This window comes from Tauraco erythrolophus, chromosome 5 (assembly GCF_009769465.1).
Source record: "Tauraco erythrolophus isolate bTauEry1 chromosome 5, bTauEry1.pri, whole genome shotgun sequence".
NCBI classification, from domain to species: Eukaryota; Metazoa; Chordata; class Aves; order Musophagiformes; family Musophagidae; genus Tauraco; species Tauraco erythrolophus.
This window is the reverse complement of record NC_141469.1, coordinates 76,834,670-76,860,005: the sequence shown is the minus strand read 5'-3', so window position 1 is coordinate 76,860,005 and position 25,336 is coordinate 76,834,670. Positions and strand designations below refer to the sequence as shown.

The 25,336-nt window shown below is 37.5% G+C and overlaps 1 protein-coding gene across 1 annotated transcript in view; it reads right to left on the bottom strand.

The window, feature by feature from the left end:
• Window positions 1-25,336, bottom strand: part of RAP1GDS1 (Rap1 GTPase-GDP dissociation stimulator 1) — a 218,129-nt gene that overhangs the window by 10,866 nt on the left and 181,927 nt on the right. The window contains exons 9-14 of the mRNA XM_086612508.1: window positions 15,326-15,472; window positions 7,233-7,361; window positions 4,702-4,827; window positions 1,802-1,945; window positions 1,410-1,541; window positions 870-1,004 (exon numbers count right to left, since the gene is read on the bottom strand). Of these exons, the coding sequence (XP_086468634.1) occupies window positions 870-1,004; window positions 1,410-1,541; window positions 1,802-1,945; window positions 4,702-4,827; window positions 7,233-7,361; window positions 15,326-15,472 (813 nt within the window). The remainder of the gene's footprint in view (window positions 1-869; window positions 1,005-1,409; window positions 1,542-1,801; window positions 1,946-4,701; window positions 4,828-7,232; window positions 7,362-15,325; window positions 15,473-25,336) is intronic.

Genomic DNA, 25,336 nt, shown 5'->3' with positions numbered 1-25,336 from the left:
TAAATCTTACGTAGGTTACTGGCAGACATCCTTGAGCTTGTTGGAGGAGCTTGTTGACTGATGGAAGTTAATACAATTACCTGAGAAAGGTGGGCAAATGGCATACCACTAGAGCTGCGTGAGTTTAATTATGTATCCATGATAATTTTAGAAAGTTATTGTTTGTCAAAATGGAACACAGTAAAATAAGGTTAAATGGATGAAAGACTTATTTTTGGCTTGGTACAAGAAAGCACAAACAAGTATCACAGACTTGCTTTGTTTTTATGTGCATGTGTTCTGCCTTTTATGCTTGGGTAATCAAAACTCATACAAATTAAGTTATTAAAAATGACAAAATCAGCATTCAGTTCATTGCCTACAAACAGTAACTAATTGCAATAGGCTGGCTGTTCTAACAGTCTATCTCCAGCTCTAATTTGGGAATTGTCAAAGCCTAAGAAAGTTACAGTAAGATGCAGTGTTTCAACAAAGTGGGCACTGCTCTCTGTTGGAGACCCTCAGCTGTGACAGCGATACCAAATGAAACAAACAAAAAAATATGCAGTGCTCTGGACGGAAAGAGTGGAGAAATCATATCCCAGGCCTCCTCAGTTCCCTGCCTGTTACAAAGCTGCCCTTTCCTTGGTGGGGGAAGATACTGTGGGACCAAAGTGGCAAAGGATGACCACTAGGCTGGTGATGCATTTTGAACTGCTGGTCACAACTGCTGTGCAAAGGACATAAAAGCAGTGATGGGTCTGAATGAAGAGCAGCAGCCTGACCTGCCTCTAGGACTGTCAGTCAATTTTCCCACCCTCAGCCCCTGGGGGAGTGTGGTGGGAGAAAATTTCACCTTCGGGTAATTAGCAATGCAAAATGAGGCTTACCAGGAATAGCCAGGTTTCTGAGAGCACTCAGTGCAGCGTGCTGCACAGTTACGTTTCCATCCTCCACATGTCTGTCTAGCAGATCCATCAGCTTTTGAACTATGCCATTATCCACCATATGGATGCAGTTTCCGTCTGTGTGAGATGAGACAAGTCAATTGTGAATGGAAGATTATTACTAAGATTTTTACAAAAGCTTTTTAAGAACAGAAGGGTTATTTCCTTGCTCCTTTCTAGATTTTACTGTTGAGAGTTTGACCACCATCGTCCATGGGAGTTGCAGTGCTCCTGGCAAATTTAGAGGAGTGATGTAAGAAACACTGAAGGAGGCAGAAATCTCCTCTATCTTTCTACAAATGTGAAACGGTATTTTAAAAGTAGGCTTAACGCTTTGCAGGATTGTAAAGTATAAAACTACTGTTGCTGTATAGCTCAATAGCAGCTTTACTGTGACACACGTTTTTTGTTTGTAGCTGTACAGACAGAGCATGATAGAAGGGCATAGATAAATTAATATAAGCTATTATGGCATATTCTTACCATTTCTGGCAAAATTTGCAATAGCCAATGCTCCTGCAAGCTGTAGCTGATGGCTATTGGAAGGAATCCATGAAAGTACTCTTTGGAACACGCTGCCTTTTCCTCCTTCAAATAACTTTTGCATGGATTCATCTGGGGTAAAAAGCACAGAGACAGTTAGCAAGCCAAAGAAGTGTTTGTTAGGGCAAGTTCTTCTCTTTATACCTGTGAAGCTCTGCTGGCTTCACTACAATTAATCCAGTTCTGCAATGGGATGAGAGACAAAATCTGACCCATTAAACGTTAACTGGCAGGTCCTCTAGGTTATTTAGAAAATTAGTAAATAGTACAGACAAATGACATTACAAGTATCTGCTGTTGCTTTGCAGAAGGTAGTGGCACACTGTACTTACCCCCAAGCAATAATAAAACCATAAGATCAGAAGCTGTTTTAAGCTCTGCAATATCATCCTCTTTGTCACTGTCCACAGTCTTCTGGACGATCTCAAGTAAGCACTCCACCAAGCCTGCTTCAACCAGCTGCAGTTTAATGACATCTGAAGAATAGCACAGATAACAGGAGTCAGAATCGTGATTCGAAATGCATCTGTTGCACATACATGCAGGACAGGCTGTGAAAAGAGGTAGTGATGTGAGCGGTTTCACTGACAGCTTGTGTAGATAAAACTGCAGCTTTTTTATTTTAAATTCTTAAGGCCAACTTTTGTTATTATTCATCTACCAGGCACTCCCTCGGCTCTGGACTACTTCAGAGCACAACTACATGCTGAAGCTGTGTAGAGCTGCTCTTCGCTTCTCAAAAATGAGGATATTTCTCTACAGCAAACTTCTGCCATCTCAGTCACCACACAGCAGACTCATAAGGACTGTGCTGTGTTTGGGCTTTCCAAAAACTTTAGACTGCTTTGCAGGTTATTTCTTTGTTAACCCTGTGTTAGGGTTTCTTCTTCTATTTCATGTATAGAAGAGCTACTGACTTCACTGAGACATGCAAGTATAAATTATAGAACTCTTTGGTGAAATCTCAGAGCAAGTAATCACCCATGTCTTTTAGCTGTGCCAAGATTTCTGCCATTGGTTGAAAGGGCTGCAGGAGGAGTACAGTAAGGCCAAATCCAAAAGGCTGGGCTGGGAGAGAACTTTGTAGTGTTTGAAGAAAAACTGGAAACTGATGAGGCAAACTCATTTCTTAGTTGTTATTGGCAACGAGGCTCAGCAGAGAAGGTGATAAACATGTTTTTCACGTGGTGATATAGGACTTGGGAGCAATATTTTTTTTCTGTTCTTTCTACAACGCAATCTTTAACAGATTTTTCCCTGTGAACTTGGAGCTGGGCATCTCCTTTACAAGCCTAAACTCTCTTTCTGTTAAGTAGGTATGGCAGGTCGTCTGATGCTGTGTTATGTCTTTTTGTTACGTGAAAGTGATCCTGGTAGTTCTTGCATGCTGATTTTAGAAAGCACAGACACAAACCTCTGCAGAAATGTGCAAACAAATGGATTTCTTTTAGCTTTATGCATGAAAATGGTGGTTTAACAATAAGGAGTTTAACCCAAGTTAAAATATTTTGAAAGCCAAACCTTTGGAAATATCTTTTTCACACAGTCTACAAGTGACAATTGGGTGAGAAAAAGCGTTCTACCTCTGGTGAAGGATGTGCCTGGCTCTCCAATTGCCTGTTGTCACTAGGCTTTTTGCCTGAGTGAAATTCATTGTTCCTTCAAGAGAGGCTGACCTTCTAATGAACTTTGTTAGGGAATGCAAAATATCCAGTTGGGATTTTTTAAAAATAGGTACTTTTGCACTGACGTACTTTAAAAAATAGAGAGCTCCTTTAGTTACAAAATCCTAGGTTGCAGGTGTGCTGCTGTTTGAAATATAAATTGCTACACCAGTGTCCTCAAACAAACCACAAAACCCTCAAAAAAATCCCAACCACCAAAATTCAGACTCTGCAAATACTTCATTTAGATATTTTTGCTTGCTGACTTATTGCTAATTATCTACCATCAAAAGCACCTAAACTGTACCAGCACAGTGAACTCCAATGCCTTGAATCCACAGTGGAAGAGTTCAGCTGACTACCTCAACATCCAAGCACCTGAGTTATGTTCAGCAGCAGTAAATTTACTAAATTTTATTGTGACTATAAAACATAGTGTAAGAAAAATTAAGCATTTGAACTGAAATATGTCAAACTTGCAAAAGGCTGGACTCAATTCTGTGTCAGTTTCCAAGGATGGAACTATCTTAGAGCAATTTGCTAGTTGTTATGTAATAAATTAATATATTTTGGCAAAATGTGCATTTTTAGAACTGAAAAGAGGAATGCTGTTTTTGCATACCATTTAAAATAAAAGACAAAATAACTTCTTAAATTGAAGTAAAAGTTTATCTTGATTTATACTATGTGAAACTCAGTGTATGTGTACAAGAGTAAGATGAAACCTGAATCTTTTGAGTTTCGGTTTTATCTAATAATTTATTCCATTCCAACAAGCTTTAATGCTGAGATGATTAAAACAAGGTTATAGAGCCATCAAATACTGTGACGTCTTCCATACTCAGAACTGTTTCCCACTTCAGTTCAGGTCCACCTGCTAACTCATTTCTTCCTTTCCCTTAGGGGCAGATGGTAGGTCACACAAACCACCCAGAACTCATTTGGGAGGAACATCCCGGAGGGGTGATCGGGCACACATCACTTCTTGCTCTGGCTTGAGCCGTGAACGCAACTCAAGTCTCCTGGGGCTACCACAATACATGCCACTCAACACCCAAATTAAATTTATATGATCTCTCAGTAAGCAGTAGGGGGAGAGCATCCAGCTGTTAGCTCTGCCATTAACATGCCCCTTGCAAAAGTATCTTCATAGGAAATGGAACTCCCAGCATTTCTGTGATCCCAGGACATGACGTAATTGCTGATGTCCAGGTGCTGTAACGGACTATGAACGCTTGAGGCAGCGTTTTGCAGACAAATGTTGTAAAGCCCTCTAAAAAATAGTTTTTGACATTCCCACTGCAGGTACAGGGAACTAGAACAAAACATAATCATATAGAGGCTGAATCAGAGGTGGAATTGGCATCAGCAATTTGTTGGGTCCTGTCATATGCTCAGACAATTAAGACCTATTCACTTTATATGAAACTGTCATCACAAGGACCAGCCGTGGCGGCTTCTGAACGAGACAGCCAGTTACTCTGCACTTAGTCCCTGGGAAACCAAAATACATATAAGGGAATGAATAAAAAAAGAGTAAAGAAAAAAAAAAATGATCAGATTCTCACCGTTTTCTGCCAGGGGAGCCAAAACTTCAAAAATCATCTCTTTTTTATCATGCTCTATTTGCTTCTTGAACAGTTTCACAAGCTCTTCAGCAATGTTTGTGTAGGCAAACTGCTCTTTACTTGACTCTGTGAAGCAAAAGGAAAAATTCAGCATCAAGTAAACAAACCACATCAAAAGGTAGGACTATTTTTTTTTCTTTATTACCAAGTTTATTCAGTAAGATGACTAATAGCGCTCTTCACAGGCAAGAACAATAGACTAGTGCTTGTTGCCAAATAAAAAGAAAAATGTCTAAAGTTTTAAGATAAATGTACTGACCTGAACTAATTATGACTAAGGCTGTTAAAAATATATAAATATATGATCAAGGCTGTTAGGGCTGTTTCTGCCCAAGGTAGTTATAGAAACAGTAACGTTACAAAAATATATATTAAGTCTTTGATTCCCCTCAGCTTAACAAGAAGACTTACAGATTGTAAACTGCATTTTCTATGGGAGAGATGAAGGGTGGTACTGAACGCTTTCATATTTACATGGTTTCACAATGGTGGCATTTCCTTCAAAATCTGTGCGTGGCTGTTGCGGGGCCATCTCATACTGGACAGATAGCATAAAGCAGCTTTACAGATGGGCTAGCTTGCTACCAGCAAGCTGCTAGCCAGCAGATAACGGCTTTTCAATGTAGATTCAACAAAAGAATCTCTCATTCCATTGCCTGTATCTTATTCCTCCTCACTGGCAGTATTACAGTGGATGCAGGTGGTAAGACTGGTGTTCTGCATTTTCCAGTTGCCACCTCCTGAGGGCCATCTGTAGTTAGAAAACTTTCCAGTACCTTTGCTACTGCTCTAATGGATAGTTAGGGATTATTTTAATGTAGAACTGACCCCAAGGACTGGGGAAAAGCAGGAACTGCAGACCTAGACCCTTTTATGCACATCCCATTATTATTTTCTGTCAACGTGCATGACTACATAGCATATTCTAAGTGCATTTTTTACCTTTCTAGTGTTTTTAAAAGCAGAACCATCACTCTCTTTACTGGGTTTTTGCCCTGCTTTGACAAAGAATCGGAGTTTTACGTAATGCTTCTCAAGGAATCTGTGGAATGCAGTTGTCTCAAGTGATGAAAAATGACAACCTGACAATAAAATTCCCTGAAGTTACAAGTCAAAAATAAAATTTTACAGTTACAATGTGATTGACTAAGCTATTGCTTAAGAGAGATTAAAGTATTACAAGCTAAATTAATTTTGTGCTAATCTTAAAGAATGAGCATCTTTTCAGCGTATGGGAACAGGAAGGGAAGCAGCTGCTGTTAAGCTTCTTTCCCATGGTTTTTGTTACTGAACTGGACAAAAAAGCTGGATCTTTCCAAAGAGGGAAAGGAAATGTAGTTCTCAGTGAAGATACCATTTATTATATCTAATATCCTTATGGGTTTAGTTGCGTTTTAGCACTAGAATTTCCAGTATATGACATATATTATACTTTCTGCTGTGCAGGCACAATACATGGTGCCCATCTTGAAGATCTCTGATCTATTCATTACTTTAGCGCTGTTTTGATGGCTCTTTCTGTTGTTTTGTTAAGTAGACTTCTCTGCTATAAGTGAAAGTATTATGCGTGTGATCAGATTTTACTAGATAACATGATATTCCCTCTAGCCTTGAAATCTGTGAACTTGGGACAGTTGTGAAATAACTTCAGGCCACCAAATAGTACAAGCTCACAGATATGTTTTTCAGATCTTGAACTGCTGAATCTTCTTAGAACTATTGGATGATATTATAACTGCTATGTTATTGTACCCCAGTGCAAAAATCTCATAAGACTAAAATTTTACTGAATAGATTAGGAAAAGAACAACAGGAATGTAAACCACAAGTGATGATAAAAGCAACCTGTTGGTTTACGCTTTGTGGAATTCCAATGAAAACTAATCCACTTGCAAAGACTTTGGATCAAAGCAGAACCAGAAACTTCAATTTAAATGAAACTGTAACTAAACTTGCTAAAAATAACATCTACAGCTTAGTAGTAATCATGAGTTATACATGCAAGTATTTAGTCTAGAACATGTTAAAACGCAACACCTAATAAAATATTGTATAGGCAGATTTATGAACTGTGCCTGTCTCAGTTTCATTCAGTGATTTCCATAAGCCAAATGTAATCCTGATATAACTTTGTGGAGCTATATCAGGATACATTATTTATATTATTAATAAATTATTCACAGTAAGTAGCAGCGCTCAGGATATACTGTTTAGATGATTTAAAACGTGCTTAGTTGCATTGAAGAATGTTAACATAAAACATAAGATCGTACTAAGTACCCAAATAAATTTCAGTTACTGAAGAGAAGACACAACTATAGATTTTTGAGACAACAAGCAGAAATTGCTAGTTTTAAATTTTGAATATATGAAAAGGAATGCGACAAGCATCAGTGCAAGGCTTTTGTTAGTCTTGAGATTTAACTTTACGAAAACTGGGTATAAATTTGAGATTAATATTGTGGACTTACCAAGTTCTGCTAAATTGCCAAATGCAACAAGGCACATCTCTGTCAGAGCTGCGTTTTGGCAATGAATACCCAACAATTTCACTAATGTAGGAATAACACCCATATTGATAAGCTGTGACTGCAGGGTATCTATGTAAAAAGAAAGTACAACGGTGAGTTAGCATTTCTGTTTGTAGTGCTATTCTTTAAACCAAAAAAGCATTTTTCACACAAAGAAAATTCTAGGCTAAGCAGCATTAAAATGTCTGTCTCCTCTACTCTTCTACACTAGGATCTGGTCCAGACTTGAGATATAGACTCATAATTCCCCCTGCCCCTGGCAATGGGATGTATTCCCAGAAACATTCCCTCCTGATATGGTCATAGGGTATAGCGGATTACACAGCTACTGATAATTTTGTGGTTATCAGGTTCCTAGTACATGTTGGGTTTGATTCTGAGCTCACTGAGACTAGCTGACTGAAATCAAACAAAACTACATCAGTGAAATAATTATTTATCTGAAAGCGTGTTCCTATATGCTGTTTTCCCTTAAAGATCAAAACTGGAAAATTAAAATTAGAATGAATATAAACTGGCACTGAAATAAACATGAAAAGTTTTATAAACACAGGAAGTCACAATGTAGATTATGAGAAGCTTGAGAAAAAAGAAAGTTTAATAAAGACAAAAAAATGGAAGGTTTAAGAAAAGTCCTTAGAAGCCATTCTGATAATTTCTTGCATAGGATGAAAGTTTATAGTATTTACAAGTAAGAGAGTTATTGCTCCTAGATGTCTGCAAATAGAAAGATGCTTTGATGGTTAGGCAGAAACATGATTGTTTTAAAGGATTATTTATAACGATATTTTCTCTTACACATTTTACCTATAACATAGCAAAGAAGAAAAACATTGTTTCACAAGTTGAATAGAATGAAGCAGACATGAAGACACCAGATGTTGTTTAGTAATTTTCCTAAGCATCTTTTTTCCTTTGTTTTTAAGCACTTTAACTACATTTAAATGTTACAGACTCAAAAGACAAGGATCCAAAGCCCAGTGAATTAAAGAGAATGGTTATTACTTCATTTAGCTTTGGGTCAAGACCTACAGGGGAATTCTTTTTTTTAAGGAATTAATTCTGAGCAACTGAAATCAGTTGGAGTTTTTATACCTGTGAAATCAGAGCCATAAAAATTGCAGATTTTTACAGGGAGATAAAAACATATTACAACTTAAGTCTAGCAAATTTAGTAACATCTCATGCTCTCAGAAAACTCTTTGCCTTCAAGATTCTGCCAAGTGTGTTTGAAATTTCCATATAACAAAAATTATGAAAAGATTCTGGAATGTTTAGTTCATTTATATTCAGTGTAAAATATGTTTATAATAATTATCAATTTGGTACACTAAGTAAATAAATGGCATGGTTATTACAAGTTATTGGGGATGAGCAGGAATCCTTATGGCTTCACATCTTTAATAAAACTGTATTACTTACCAGTAACTGAATTTCCTTTTAATTTTTTTTTGGGGGGTGAGGTGGGGTTACCTCTTCCACAGATTCGTGGTCTTTAGAGAAATTTATGAGAACGCCACAGCAGACATCATTGAGCTGTTGAAATTGTCAAATTTCAGGTAAGTACAAATTGCACTAGCGCATGCATTGAATGCCATTTTACCTCCGGCAGATGTGTGAGTCACTACTGTACCCTCCTACTTCATTCCAAACTGACTGTAAAAATCTATCTCTGAATAGGAGAACTGGGGAGGGGGAAGCTGGGATGGCTCTGTGGAGAAAATGATTGTGTAGGAGAACTCAAGTTACTGGTAAATAATCTGGTTTTGTCCTTGGTTTGTGATTGTCCCCTGCAGACACTTAAAAATTCTGAAGGAAAAATGGTAGTCATGGAGAGTAGAACAAAGACACAAACCACAAATGCCATAGAAAATTATGTGGAAAGAAATTGCTTTGTTACTAGACTATGCCTTTAGTCACTCTAAAATCACTTTATCCAACTGTAATGGACAAAGAGACAATTAATCTTTATGGGCTTCATTTGGCAAAGTGTCCTGACATCAGAAACATAAACTCTCTATTTTGAGCAGGTTTTTTTTTCTGCTGTCTCTTTCTTAATACAAAATATATAAAAAGCATGGAGGAGAAGAGGAGTGAAAAAAGGGAAACCATATCCATCTTTGAAAGGAAACAGGAATCCGAAGAGCTAAATAGAAGGATATATTATTGTTCAAAAGTGCACAGATTAAAGGGCCTCTAGAATTCCCAAGTGGGGAAAAAAGGAAAAAGAAAATATGTCAGGAAAGAACAGTTGCACTGGGTCAAAAGTCAGGTATTATACTTGACTCTATACCAGTCTTATTTCCCTGGTGTAGAAGGATGGCATCTGAGCACAGGAACAGTCTACAGTGGTAGGAATGGGATTACCAGAATTGCTGATAAGGCAGATATTGATGCCTTAACCACAGCAAGTGAAAGGATAAATTTTCTCCTCTGCCAAAAACAGGACAACCCTGCAAGTCACAAAGCTGCAGAGACGAAACCTTTGAAAATAAAAGGCGACCAGCAGCTATTTGCTATGTTTATACTTAAGCCTGAGCTTGCGATACAAATTCTGAACTTGTCATTTACATCTGTCATTACATCTATAGGAGGCTCTTTCTCTAGTAAATATAAGAGCAAAGTCAGTATATTAAGAAGTATTATGCTTCTCACTGGTATGGAGACCTACAGGACTTTTTAGTTCAGAGAAATTAAAACCATCTAAGTGGTTCAGTCTCAGCTGAAGTGAGTAAGCAGCAGTTGTCGGGCTCTCCTATGAAAGACGGCAGACTGGGTAACTTGGCATAACTGCGTACTTCAGTCTTTCATTGCAGGAAGCGTTAAGGCCCTACTAGAGCAGGTGACAAATTCAGGGGACACATGCATCCATCCTGCAAGCAGTTGCCTGATACAGGACTAAAGTGAGCCATGAAGCCAGGCAACATCGTGTCTCAGGATGAAACAGCGTTTCTATCAGCTTCCTAAGCAGAACTTGATGTATAGTGAGCACGAAGCATGAAAAACTGAATGCCTCTTCTGAATTTATGACTTAAAGCCACAAAAGGAATTATCTCAAATTTTACACTGCTATCACATATTGCACTAGTAAGACGCCTCTGTGTTTTCTTGGGGTGAAAAGCACTGACAGTGATGCTGTACAGATGCATATACAGGTAGATAAAAGGCAATCAATACATGCGCCAGCACAAAGAATTACCTACCTAAAACTTGAATTTCAATGGCTCCATGTCCTTCGGTGACACACATGGAAACTCCAAAGAGTAAGATCTGGGGAGAATATCCCAAATTGAGAACTTTATTGGGGGCATTTGAGTTTAAAGTGCTGATTTAGGCTAGTTCATGATTTTGGACAGAATTTCAGAAAGCAACTAGTCATTTCAGTTTCATTAGTAACTGTGATTATAATGCTAAAGGAAAATTTGTTTTGTACAAATTGATGGCATAATTTCATACCCTAGAGAAACCTGCTTGCAATCCCCACATCTATGTTCAATCATCATATAAGTGACAGTATTGCTTATCTCACTGGTATAAAAAACATAGAATCATAGAATGGTTAGGGTTGGAAGGGACCTCAAAGATCATCCAGTTCCAACCCCCCTGCCATGGGCAGGGAAATCTTACTTTTTATCTGCTTTTACATGCTTTAGGTTACTTTGCATTTGTATATTTAGGACTTGAAAGCATGCTAGACATCTTTAGCTGTGATGTAAATGAAACAAAAACCATGGTAAGCTTGAAAATTAACAAAGGTAAGTCTCAGAAGGAAGCATTACTGAAATATTGCTGTTAGACCATAATAATGGTGCCATAAATCTCCCTTTCATTTCTTGTGTATTTATATAGCATCTGCAGATGGTAAACAGTGCAACTCAGTCCCCAACATTCATTCCAGTCACTAAGAGTTTTGTGAGAATAAGAAAGGCTTGGCAGTTGTACGATTTAACATCAGAATGTCACATTTTACAAAGGCACTGAAGGAAAGACAACCTTGACAGACTGAAGTTTAATATGAAATGAGATGAAAAAGAAATCTATAATTATTTTAATCTATATCTATACGCCCTTATATAAATATATGTATACTTTCATATATGCATACTGTATCCAGTTAACTTCTGATCTCCAGTCTGACTACCTAATAAGCCAGTTGGCCTAGTTCTTCCATCATTTCTGCATTTCTTTAAAAATGCGTTCATGGTTTGTTTTATAAATCTCAAGAGACAATTAGCTACCTTATAGACTGATCCCATTAACTTGTAAATAGTCTTGGCTCACACGATTACGAGAGCTGCAGAATAACTATTCATGTCACTAATTCTCTTTTATGGGAGTGTTTGCATATGATTATTAGTTTTATTAATTTAGTTATTAGTTTTTCACACTTTTATCCAAGCCTATTTTGCTTCTTGCTCTTAAACAGATTCATAGCTGCACAGAGACTATATGTAATAATAACTGTCTTCAGAATGGGAGAAGCACAACAACATACTGAACCCAGTGAAAGGTGCCAGAACAGCAGCTTTAAGCATGGGTACTCTTTACCTCAAATAAAGTTTGCATAACTCGACACAGAAAGAATTATTATAGGTTTTTGTCAAGACTTGCTTCTTTTGGGATTAAGATATGACCAAAAACATTCATGAACATGTGTGACATGTTTGTTTCATTCCTAACCATACCTACAACTTTGCATTTTAAGAACTAATGGAAAGCAGGGATGAGCTATTTGTTTCTGATTAAATTTGGGCAGTAAAATACGATTATCACAGAGAGGGTCAAGATAATCTGGGCTAAAGGCAAAGGGAAAAAATCTCCAGCAATGAAATTAAAAATTGACGCTTTTTAAGAATAAGCTTAAAAGAACTGCAAAAGATGCCAAACCTGAGTTTGTTCTGTTAACATTGTAGTGATTAATGAAATGGTAAGATACTAAAGAGGCAAAGAAAGATTTGAGACAGCAGGCAAAAATAATTCCTGAACACAAGCAGATGGCACAAAACCTTGTGAAGAGAATCTTACGTTTTAAAGCTTAGACAACAGTGTTATGAATGGAGTTAAAATTGCAAGCTGAATGTTCAGAATCGAGACAAGATAAGAATGCTCCACTAATTTGCTCTGTTTAGGAGAAGAAAATATTGTAGCTGCTCTTTAGTTGCCATTTTTGTAAGACACATGCAATAAATCCCTATGCTAATCCAAAAACTTGGAGTACTCAAGAATGAGTCTCTCATGTTAAAAAAACAAGGTAGTTGATAGCTGTTAAAAATAAAGTAGTAGCTATTAGAAAAAGAGGGCAATTAGTTGACCAGGAATGCCAAACAGTTTAGGATCAAATAAAACTACCTATATAGTCTTGGCTCATAAAATACTAAGGATTAGAAAATATTACGGTCCTCACAGATAATTAAATGTAACTAAGAACCAAATGTGCTGTAATCATCCTTATCTGGACAGCTAGTGCAACTTAAAAGAGTCATTAAAAGCAGTAAAGAAATCTTCAAAGTCTTCACCTGTAATTCTGCAACATAGCATGCTAAGCAGGAAAAGATTACAGAAACAAGAAAAGAGAAGGTAGAAGTGCTATTTCAAAGACTGAAACACTTCCTTCTTACATTTCCAATATTTTTTTTATTTTATTTTTGTCCAATTTGCTTCCATAACTACTGACAAAACAATCTGGGACTCTAGGCTGCAATCCCCTACCCCTCATCCTTCAGCAATACCAGTGCAGTGTTCATCTTCTTCATATGGAACATAGGATCAAGCCTTTGCGAGTAAATCCTGACAATGGTATCCGCTAATCTGTGAGCACAATTAACTGTCAGGACAATCTGAGTTTTCATGTTTAATGGGTCAGCAAAGAACTGCACTTACTCAGGACATTAGCCACCTGATGCTGCAACGTGTGGAAGTAAGTGGTTGTCTTGGGCTCATATCTGACATTGACTGTTGTCCTGAAAATTCACAACTATGGCCCAACTGTACTTGTCTCTCCATGCACATGCTGCAGATATGGTCACTGAGTTGTCTTCTAAAAATGTAATTTTAATTTTTTTTTTTTTAATATTGATTTAGCAGATTATTTGGTGTTTAATTGTGTGGTTGCCCCAGTCAGTGGGGAAATTTACAATGGAACTACAGGACACAACTCTTACACAGCATACCTATGGGTGCTGGGCCAAACAGGAGCTGGGTCCCTACAAGAAGGTCTTTTTCGTGGAGACCACCAAGTATGTGGGGTAAGGTAAGGGTCCGGTAAGCCCCCAGCAACTGCTTTATTGATTGTATCAGAATAAGCTATTTTACTAGATGGAATGAGTAATTTATTCAATGCTCATAATAGTTAAACTGTTCAGAAGCTGCTTGTTTGGGAGATTTATCTCATAATTAGTTTTCCTAGGGAAGATCTGCTGGGAGCTTGCTCACTGAAGTGAAACTGATACAGTATGTCTACACAGCACTTTTGGACTAGTCTGTCTTGAGCTACCAAATATACTGGATGCTCATTAGTCTTAATTAATACAGAGGATTCTGGTAGTTTAGAGGTGAGAATATCTATTTGCTCCAAGTATTTTAACAAATAAAGAAAATATAACACTCTGAAATGTAAATAAAATGTGACACTCATGCAGACATCAAGCAAAACAGTTCCTGAAAAATACATGAAATAAAGGAACTAGAAAGTCGCTATTTGGAGAAGAAGGGAGAAGTATTGTAAAAAAGTATTCTTAGATAATGCTAGGAAAAGAGGAGAAAAAAAGAATGTAAGAACAAGAGAAAGAGATGAGACACATAAACCAATGATATTTGGAGGTGGGTAAGTAACACTAAGAGTGGAGAGCTCCAGAGAGATGGCACAGAAAAGACACAAGGAAACTATGCTAGAAGATTATGATAGACCAGATTAAAAATGTATACAGTAAAAGTTAAAAAAAAAAAACACCAAAACCAACCAACCACCACCAACAACAACAAAAACACACAAAAAAACCCCTATGGACCATCCTGGGAAGTAGAAGAGTTTCGGGGACGTAGGTTTGGAAAGTGAGTTGCAGCAAGTGATAACTTCAAGGAAATGGTGAGCAGCTAATAAAGATGCTATTTCTTCCTAAGATAAAGCACTACAAAATTCAGGAAATGGGCATAATGGAAGCAACAATGTGATTTGCTAACTACATTTGCAATCTGTGCCAGTACAAGTCAGGAGAACAGCCTCTATTTAGCTTTCCTCATTTATCCCAATTTTCCTAGAGATTCAACTTTTAAAAACTTGGAACTGTGTAAACACTGCAAAATATTCTTTGGCATACTACCACACTTGCGTGCAGAAGCAAACTAGGTACTAAAATATCAGTATGTTTGTAGAACGTGTAGTTCAGAGCAGATTTTCTTACTCTCAGTGGTCAAGGATTTCTCATTTAAGATACTATCTTGTGGTTTTGTCCCAGCCTCTAAACATCTCCATTTAATGGGATAACAGAAGAGTGTGAAACATATACATAAATTATTCCCCATTTATCTTAAAGTAACATGTTTTTATATACCTTTCACAAGGAGAAAAACGATTAAGGAAAACTGTTTGGCATATACACCCCCAAATCATCGACAAGTCAACACTGTATGCCTGTGACAAATTAGTCTTACGGTGTTGTTTGATACTAAATGAAAAAGAGAAGACAATGTAGCCTTCTAGTTTACTTCTGTAAATCTGTTTTTTTTCCTAAGGTGTATGATATATCTCCAGGTATTGCTTTTAGACAAAGTAGTAAATTCCAGATATGGATTTTAAAACTTTATATGATATGCTATGTGGAATTGCATCCGGAAGATATCTAGTATTTTTGGGAACATAATTTTAGTGAAACAGAAAATTGTGTATGTGAATTGAGGTACTTGATCTTTTCAGAATAACTTAGTGTTAGTATCCACAATATAAACCTACAGTTGACTTTAACTTTCATCTTTTTTCTTTTTTTGATGGGGTTGTTCTCCTGGTAGACATAAAGCAAATTTTCGGTGTTGTTTACCATTCTCATTGCTATAGTTCATCAGCATGCCACAAAAGACAGTCAAGAGCTTCTCACTGGCTGGATCTGTTTTACTGCACAGTGACCTTATATGGTCTACTACAATATGTGCACCACCTGCACGGTCAACTGCGTTCCTGCCCTCATCTGTAAAACAAAGAGTTACATTAAAAAAAAAATGAAACCAAAACCCACCGTAGAGTCCCAAACAAAACAGTAATCATCAAACCAGAGATTTTAAGCAGTGTGAAGTAAGTCCTCCAGTGTTGTCAAATTCATCTAGAGAGATGCTTGAGGGCCAGCCTTTACTGCAACAGAGCTAGGAAAGTGAAAACACCTACAACAAAAGGGATTAACCACCTCGTGCTAATACCTTTGTGAAGAAGATCAGTGTTTGAGGCAAAGCGGCTGGAGCTGATAAATAATATTCTGAAGATACATGGAGTTTTGCCAGAGGGAGGTTCTGAGCACTTTACAAAGCCTAGTCCATAAACTCTTGTAGACCAGATAAATTACTCTTGTAGACCAGATAAGTTACTCTTGTCATTATGTAGATCGAGAAATTGAAATACAGAAAATAAATTGCTCAGGTTACCTAAAAACAAAATGGGGACTAAAACAGACAAAGCAGACAGAAGTACTTGTTCCCAGTCACAAACTCTGTTCATGCACTTGCTCTGCCACACAACATGTTCTTTGTACTTCAATACCTGTAATTTAATACCACTATTAGATTCTTTTTGTACGGCTAAAAGAAAAATTCACTCTGCATCTATAATAGACTACAATGTTCTGACGTTTTGTAAATAACACACCACAATTTTATATGGAACTGTTTCTGAAGAACAAATCAGATTTCATGTATAAGTGTAGGAATAAAGGAAAAATTGGCCTTCTATTACAGTAATCGACAATACCGCTTCCTTTCCCAGAAGGCAATCAGCAACAGACAACAGTCAATAACTTAAAATTCCAGGGCTTCCAAAAGGGGAGATTTCCAGATAAGTTACAGTTGGAATCAACTGGAAAACCTGGATGACAACAAAACCTTGGGGGAAAATCACTGAAGCAAAAGTTTTGGAAAATAAGAAAAAAAAACACCCTCTCCAATTTCTTAATGGTCCCAGAGCAAATCTTCTCTTTCCCTTGTTATTCACCACTCCTCTCTCTCCCCATCATATGTGGAGGTCAAGCTACCAAGTTTTCCTCATTCTGCAATGTATTCAGTATGAAAACTAAGGCTATCCACATTTATCGTATGATCTTCCGCTATAAAGTGTTACAGAGCTCTGCAAAAAGAAGCTTCTAAATCTTCCAATTCTTGTTAATACTACTTATGAGGCACATACACCCCTTACATACTATATATAAAAAAAAGGATTACAAGTATTGTATATACACTTACACTATATCTTTTCATTATATACACATATATTTATATGAGGGGTATACATAGGAACTTCAGATAATTTGCTGAGTGGAGCTGAAGGAGGAAGGGTAATTCTTGGTGGATCTTAACTATTAAATTTATTACTTTGGTAATAAATATTTTGCAGAATAACTGAGATACATGCCACATAGGAAAAACGTTACAGCCATGACTGTCTCCACCTTGGACATGATCAGGACATCAGAGGACTCTGTTTCACTGAAGGTATGTATGTTCTATTTTGAAAAAGGAGAAACTGGAATCTGTTTACAGGCAAACAAGCTCAAGGTAAGATTCTGTGTCAAGGAAGGACTATAAAAAAGGAGAAATATAAAAGAAATAAATCTCTTACACCCTTGACGCAGTGACAAATGTAGGCATAATGCTGAAATGAAAAGAAGTCCTACACCATAATATAGTGAGAAAATATACACAGGTGTTCAGATTCAGTGCTTATGTTTACTAAATCAGCAGAGTCAAAAAAACCTGAACTTGGCTGGAACTTTCCAGCATCCTGTTTTATGTATCTTCTTCTCATATTTTTTTGTTACAAAAGTTATGCAAACACATGATTTTGTATTTGACTGACCTGTTTTGTGAGTCAAACCAGGTGTGAACAGGTGTGCAAAACAAAACTGAATCACTGATTCTGGACCAGACGGACTGAATGCGGTCCTCAAATAACTATAATGCAACTGAAACCAACAAACTAAAACCATAATTGGAACACCTCTGCTATGAAGACAGGCCAAGAAAGTTGGGGCTGTTCAGCCTGGAGAAGAGAAGGCTCCAGGGTGACCTTATTGCAGCTTTCCAGTACTTAAAGGGAGCCTACAGAAAAGCTGGGGAAGGACTTTTTACAAGGGCATGTAGTGATAGGACAAGGGGCAATGGATTTAAATTGAAAGAGGGCAGATTTAGATTAGATATAAGAAAGAAATTTTTCCCTCTGAGGGTGGTGAGGCAGTGGAACAGGTTGCCCAGAGAAGTTGTAGATGCCCCATCCCTGGAAGTGTTCAAGGCCAGGTTGGATGAGGCTTTGGGCAACCTGGTGTAGTGGAGGGTTTCCCTGCTCATAGCATGGGGGTTGGAACTAGATGATCTTTGAGGTCCCTTCCAACCCTAACCATTCTATGATTCTATGATAAAATTAAGCTTGAGATAAGAATCAGGTCTCAAGCTTCTTCCTGTGTCTTGATATGGAACTGCATATAAAATATGTAAGCAAAGAATAATATAAATATAAAGGTAGAGTCAGGTGAGGGTTTGGAACCAAGGGTTAAAAACCCAAACAACAGTTACAAGCCAAGTTCCTTTCCTGGATGGAATTTGGCACAACTCCACTGAAAATAATTGTGTGATAGATTTTCATTTGTTGTAAGACACTGATTCATATATTTTTTTACTTCCATTCTCACTGGTTTGTCAAAGAAGTTATATATCAAGAACTGCTGTATCTTTAAGTACATAATAGTTTCACTTCAAATACATGACAAAATTCTTATCTACACAATATTTTTGTTAGGTAAATAGATAATCAGCTTCCGCTGTATAGACAGCAAAAGTAAGGCATAAAGTTTCAGACACAAATCTCACTCCAAGAAATGTCTCTCTGTCTCTATAGTATACTCAGAAAGTTAGGGGAAAATGAACTTCAAGATCCCTCCCAAGCAGGTGGCAGGCTGTGAGTGCCAGACTTTGATGTGACTCCATAGGCTGGTAGAGAGATGCCTTAACTGAGTTTGTTGCTCCACCTCTTCCCCATGTTAGAGTTCACCCTGCATTGCTGCTTCTCTGCCCCAGGCAGCTGGCTGAGGAACAGATCTGGGCTAGTGCTATAATCAGGACCTTCTGATGCTGCCTTCTTATGTCCAAGAGGATTAACTCAGCTCATTAGTACAGGGCTACAAAGAATCCTGTAGCGTATGTAGGAGGAAAATTCTGGAGGTCCTGGCTACCCACTCCAAGCTCAGCCTATTGACACCCCGTTGCATTCCCAAGCAAGAAGTGTAATTCTGACTCAGAATGCTCCATGTACTTCTTATCAACTTGCTTCTCCCTGTTCTGTCGCTAAGAAACAGATTTTGCACACAAGAATACTCACCGAACTCCAAACCATTTCCAGTCAAAGCAAGACCACAGCATGTTGCCATGTCTTATTCTCAATCCAACTATTACCTTGCAGTTTAGTAGCTCTATGAACTCCCACACTTAACGTGCTTCCAGCCTCCCAGAAGCTGTGTTGAAATTTTTTCCTGTGACCTTTTAAAATAAACATTTGCTATTCCTAGGAGATCAGTGACTGAACAGTTTAATGAGAGCATTCGCATTTCTGCTTAAAAATTCTTCACTACAGCTCACAAAGGGCAATGCTGTTGTATGGCTTTATTTTTTTTTAAAAAAGTACACATAATAATGTTTAAAGATGCCAGAATAATAACCCAAGAGACCAGAGGTATTTTTTTTCCTACAAAACGCACAGTAAGATTTATTACAGAATGAGTTATTACTTCCACAATGTTCTGTAGCCCAATGCACGCAACCATCTCTAAGAATTAGTACAGTCTCTTTTTCTATCCTGAGTTGCTCACTGGACTTTTATGCATAACTAGGTTTTAGTGTAGATTATCAAATTACTATGACTGCTCACATTCCCCCTGTGAACAGTCTTGTCAAATTTCCCTGGGGCTCAGCCATGCCTGCTCCAATGGACGCCCAAGTCAAAGATCAAAATTTTTTATTGCGTATGATTGGTAGATCTTTAAAATGCAGCACTTAGAGTAGTTGCAATTTGCTTTTCCCGAGATGTATTTGCATAATTTTCCCTTGAGTTTTCTTCACCGGTTTACCAAACTCTATCGCAAACCACTAAGTCATAAAAGGTTAACGGGAAAAAGGAATTAAAGTGACAGCTTAAAGTATGAAAACAATGTAAAGCATAAGCTATATACAGCCAATGAGTTATTTCTAAAACAGATGCACCAATACTTTGATTTTTGTCACCACTATAAGGTTATTATTTCTGGAAATATAATTACATCAGGCAAAGGGCTGTGTCATAGTAGAGGCAGAGATCAGGAAATATTTTGGCGAATAACTCACATCGTGCTCTTTCATCTAAACCTTAAATTAACACTGTTGTTTTCATGCTGGCCCCCTTTTTTAATATAGTTTAAGCTCTGCCAATCCAAGTGACATTTAAAGAAGCAGATGCTTCTCATACAGATAGGGACAAAAACATTTCTTATTAATGTTCTATTAGGATATAGAGCTGTGTCTTCACGAGAGAAAAACAGCACAGTTTTAGACAGTTCTAAAAACTCTTTTTTTACCCTATTTTAAACTAAGTTTTAAAATATATTGGTCCGGTTCCTCCATTATTCCAAACTTTTCTCTTCATCATCTCTAATATTTAAACTGCAGAAGTCATTTGTACTTCAGAAATTATTCTGGTCCTGTAAAGATGCACACCATTATTTAAGTGTATGTATGGTGGGTAAACCCACAGGCTGGTAAAAATTAGGTAGATGTCTATGATTCTGGTGATGATGGCATCATAGCTAGTTAAATAACGACTACGTAAAAGCATAGAAAAATATGTTCAGTTTAGTGATATACTGAATGGTTGTTTGAAAGCTTGTCCATGTCATGAAAAAGGTAAGGTATGAACACTCCATATTATCTTTGCCTATCCTATCTTTACATAATGATGGCCACAGTGACATTGCTTTCCAAACGGTTCTTTGCTAAGTCTTTGTTACTGTATCTTCATTCTGAACTATGAATTTTGTGGTTCGCTATATAATTTTGTATGCAATGATATTTCTCAGTAGGGGCCCTATACTGGTTTGCAGACTCAAAATGCGTAAAATAGATATAATCTTTAGAATGCATCAGTAATCACAAGTTATCATGTTGTTAAAATGTTTATTATATACATAGGCTTCAAAAATATACCCATTTCTCAGATCTATCAGCTAGAAAACTACTTGACAGCATTTCTCAGAAATAATCTTTTGGGCTTCAAATTTAAGATTTGTTCTTTGAAATGTTCTGTTTGTGTCTTGCAACTGGAAATCTGAATTCTCCTTTCTCCAGTTCATGTTCTACAAAAGTTTATTGGTGTAAATAGTTGCACTGGTATAAATGCAAGTGCCTCATGGATAACATTTTTCTTTGATTATTATTTTTTTAAAGATGAAGTAATTTACCGTAGTCCAAGGTGGGGATGGGGAAGAGTTCTTTCTACATGTTCTATTTTTATTTTCCCCTATTTTTTAATTAGGTCCTCTTTGCATGGTTTTTGTACTGAGGCATTCGTGTGCCTCTGCTGCTTGTTCTTTCACCTGAAGTTATAATCTTCTATAGCATCAAACTGGCTGCTGCAGAGGAAATTATGATGTGACATACAGAAAATTATGGCCATGCATAAGGAAAACACAGCAGGAGTAGAACTCCAACAGAAGAAAGGTCCTGCTTACATGTTTTCTCTCTTATTAAGAAAATAGAAAGAGAAAATATTAAAAAAACAGTTAAGGACAAACACTTAGCTAGTGTAAACCACGTTATCTACATACACATTAGAGAAAACATTGCCAATTATATAAACTGTGTGTTTACCTTTTTTTTTCCTGTCCGAACACTGTAAAGATAAAACATTTAATGCAGTGTTGTCATTCAGCTTTAATGCATGACCCTACTTTTTATCTAGAATCTGTTTATGTATGCTTTTCAATCACTGAATTCTGGACCCTGTCAATTCTTTGATTGCAAGACTACAACCCTGTTACAGAGCAGCAATGCACAAATTTTATTTTTTCAAGGAAAGTAAGCTTCATGTAATTATATTGCACTATTATAAAGCTGGAAGGGGACTTTTTACAAGGGCATGCAGTGGTAGGACAAGGGCTAACGGATTTACACTGAAAGAGGGGAGATTTTGATTAGATATAAGGAAGAAATTTTTCACTGTGAGGGTGATGAAGCACTGGAATAGGTTGCCCAGAGAAGTTGTGGATGCCTCATCCCTGGAAGTGTTCAAGGCCAGGTAGGATGAGCCTTTGAGCAGCCTGATCTAGTGGAAAGTGTCTCTGCCTGTGGTAGGGGGGTTGGAGCCAGATGATTTTTAAGGCCCTTTCCAACCCAAACCATTCTACGATTCTATATGCTTTTTGCTTCAGACATAAAGAGAACAGTCTTGTAATCAGTTCATCTTAAATTGCTGGCAACTATCTCTAGCTGCCCTAACTCTAGCTGCAATGAGGATATTGCCTCAAGTTATTCTTTTAGAAATTACTGCTAAAATAGTAAATATGCAAACAATAAACTAGAAATGCTAACAGAACGCTATCTTTTAATATAGTGCCTTGAAGGACTGAAAATAGGTAGCATTGATCTTTTTCGATAAAGCTGTTGCCAGCATATTTGCTGGCTAATGACAACTGATGCAGCAGTGTACCGGCCCTCTTATGCAACTGGTTTATTATAACAAATGCAATTTTTAAATGTTGTATCCAAATGGAGATCTAGTGGTATTTTTGGCAGACTCCTTTTAAGATGTTCAATGTGTAGACCATAGGATACCAATGCCATCAAGCCCCGATCTCTCTCATGAGTATTGTGGGATTTCTTTTGTCTACAAAATCAGACAGTGACGAGTTTACTGTTCAAGATGTTTCAATACTTCACTTCCAGTCAAATTCTACTAGTGGACCTGAGATTTCAACATAACAGCAGAAATGTTCTTATGAGTTACAAGACATAGAATACTACTAGTCTCGTTACTGGCAGATAATTTGTTCTGGGTTCCAAGGAGATTTTAGTTTTTAAAATGTAGTAATTTCCACTACTGCATTCTATTGGAAAATAAAGAAGCCAAGCAGTATGAAAAAGTTGTACTAGATACACAAAAGTCCTGTGAAGGTCCTCATAGTTGAATGTAGCACTTCGTTCTGACTTCCTTTCTATGTGCTTTTAATATGCTTGAAACAGACTGTTCCGTTCATTTTATAACTCTATGTAACTCCTTAGTAATTTCACTGCAGTGAAACAAATTACTCTAGGTTTATGAGAGTCAGAGCTGAAGCCAGCCTATGCTTATCATTTCATACAGCATGACATAAATCACAGAATCCAATTATACAGTAAAACATCAGGCAGTTTTTCTACACTGCTAAATAGATATTTATAGAATCTCATGCTGTTAACAGCACACAGCAGTTAATTTATAATTTTTACTCCCAGGCCTTGACTGCAACGTTGTCTATCAGCTCTTGAAGAACAGGGGTGTGAACTGAGCATGGCACGGTCCCCGTCTGGTGCAGAACAGGGGCATTCTGCTGGGTGCTGCTGAAAGGAGGTTGGCCAAGAGGCTTAGCCTGATGCTGTGCGAGAGCGGTGCTGCTAGCTGAAGGAGCTGTGGGTTGCCACTAAACAAGCCAGAGGAGCAGTCCCAGAAAGCTCCCCATATCACCCACAGGGATTTGGAGTAGGTTGAGAAAAGCCCAAAAACCCAAAAAATTAAACCAACCCCCCAGAAAAACCCAAACCCATGAAGTGTGTTTGTGGATTCTATTAGGCCCTGGCAAGAAAGAAAATTATTCAGAGAAGTGAGAAAGTAACAAGTGGCCTTGGGATCTCGGAAAAGCTGGGGTAAGTCTTGGGTTTGGGGTTGTGCTGTCCTTGCCCCATAAGATGAAGCCTGGGAGGAGTGAGGGGACCTGGCCTTTCAAAGCAACTCCAAGCAGCAGCGTGCTTGTTAGTGTGCAGCCTGCATGGAGGAGCTGACCTGTAGAAGATTCTTGTATCTGAAAGGTTGTAGGATACAGCCTGAGAAAGAACAGCAAAAAGTGTTTTCTTTTAGAAAATCTTTTACCTCCTTAGCAGAAAGCAACCCATCGATTTTACTGGAGGACAACTATCAATGCACTACAGCTGCAGAACAGCCTCCATGCCAGAGGCCAGGTGGTGTCGAGATGTGGGTGATACACTGGACCCGTCTCAGGTAAGTGACTCTCTTTTTCAGGGAAATGTGAATGCTGTTGTAGATAGGGTATTCAAGGCATTCACCCTGACTCCTCAGGACATGCCGCTGGCTGGACAATTAACCAGACACACACCAGTCTCAGGATCAAGGAGGCTCGAAGACCAACTTTGTTCATACACACTGGCACCTCATGTGACAGGAACACAACTTCATTGTGCTTTGCTGATGATAACCATCTTACTATTATCTGTAGTTTTACCTAAGTCTTTCCTCACAATCTTTTATCAAATGCTAACGCTGCAACTTCCTCTGGTGGGCACTCTCTCTCGTTTATATTAGTGTACAAATAGTGTTATAAAATCCCTCTAACTAAACAGAGTCCCAGTCCCCTGGCTTAGACATTCAAGAGCTTCACTGCATTAAGGGATAGATTTTGCTAATGTAGTTCTTTGCCAGTAGTGTCCAATTTCTGTTCCTGAGCGTTGCGCAGTATTCCTTAGATATAAATGCAACATTGAGGTGTGCAGTTATACATAAATATGAACAATTTCAAATATCTTAAAAGGCAAAGTGAAAAAAGACATGAAAAGGGAGATTGAATTGAAAGAAAAGTGAGTTACGTATCTTGTTGTGATCACTTGTTCTTACTTAAAATCTAAAAGCTTTTCCTCCTGATAATGATTTTTTTTTTTCAGTTCTCATAAATATTAGGGGAATTCCAAGTTTTCGCCTCTCCTGCTTTGTTTAGCTTCAAAGTATGAAGAAATAGCTCAGTCCTTAACCAAAGTTTGAATCCTTAACTTGCTTTTAGGGTGGATGCAAGATCTAGTGAATAAAGTAGGATTTCTTTCCAAGTCTGTTCATGATAACCTTTAAGACCTTGGAAACATCTTTCATCGCTTATCTTTTTTTTCCCTTTTTTTTTTTTAATTTCCTTGTTGCCTGTGGCTTCTATTTTGACTGCAAATTATGCAGCTATCTCTGAGCTTGTCAAAGTATAAGCAATACATAAACTTTACAGACTGTGAATGAAATGCTAGAGGGAGAGAAGGTAAGGAAAAAAATCTGCTTTATTTCTTAGATTTTATTTTATTGTACCTGTACTGACAGAATTCTAATCTACTTATTCTGCTTATTCAAATAATCTTCCTGGAAAAAATAGGAAGAGGAAGAATATTTGCACTGCAGAAGATAAGCAGGACCTATCATACCTGTACTCTTTAAACACAAACAGAAAATCAGGCCTCATACTTTCATCTTAAAGAAGAGAAAGGTTGCAAATCTATGGCGTTTTGGATTTTTTTTATTATTATTATTTTCCCCATGTGGGCTTCTGTTAAGTTTTGGCTTAAGTCATGAGAATTTTGCCACTTGTTTCAGTAGAGTTAATATTTAGAATTTAAATTTTAGAAAGACTAATAGCCTGAGAAGGAGACTTCTTGTTTTTTGTATCATATTTCAAATGGCTCTAGGAAGATTTCCTCATCGTTCTGATTCCATTTAGGCCAGCTATTAAACAAGTAAACTAGAATAATATTGTTTAACAGCTTCCTAAGAACATTCATGATTAATTGCTTATAAGAACTAAATATTACTG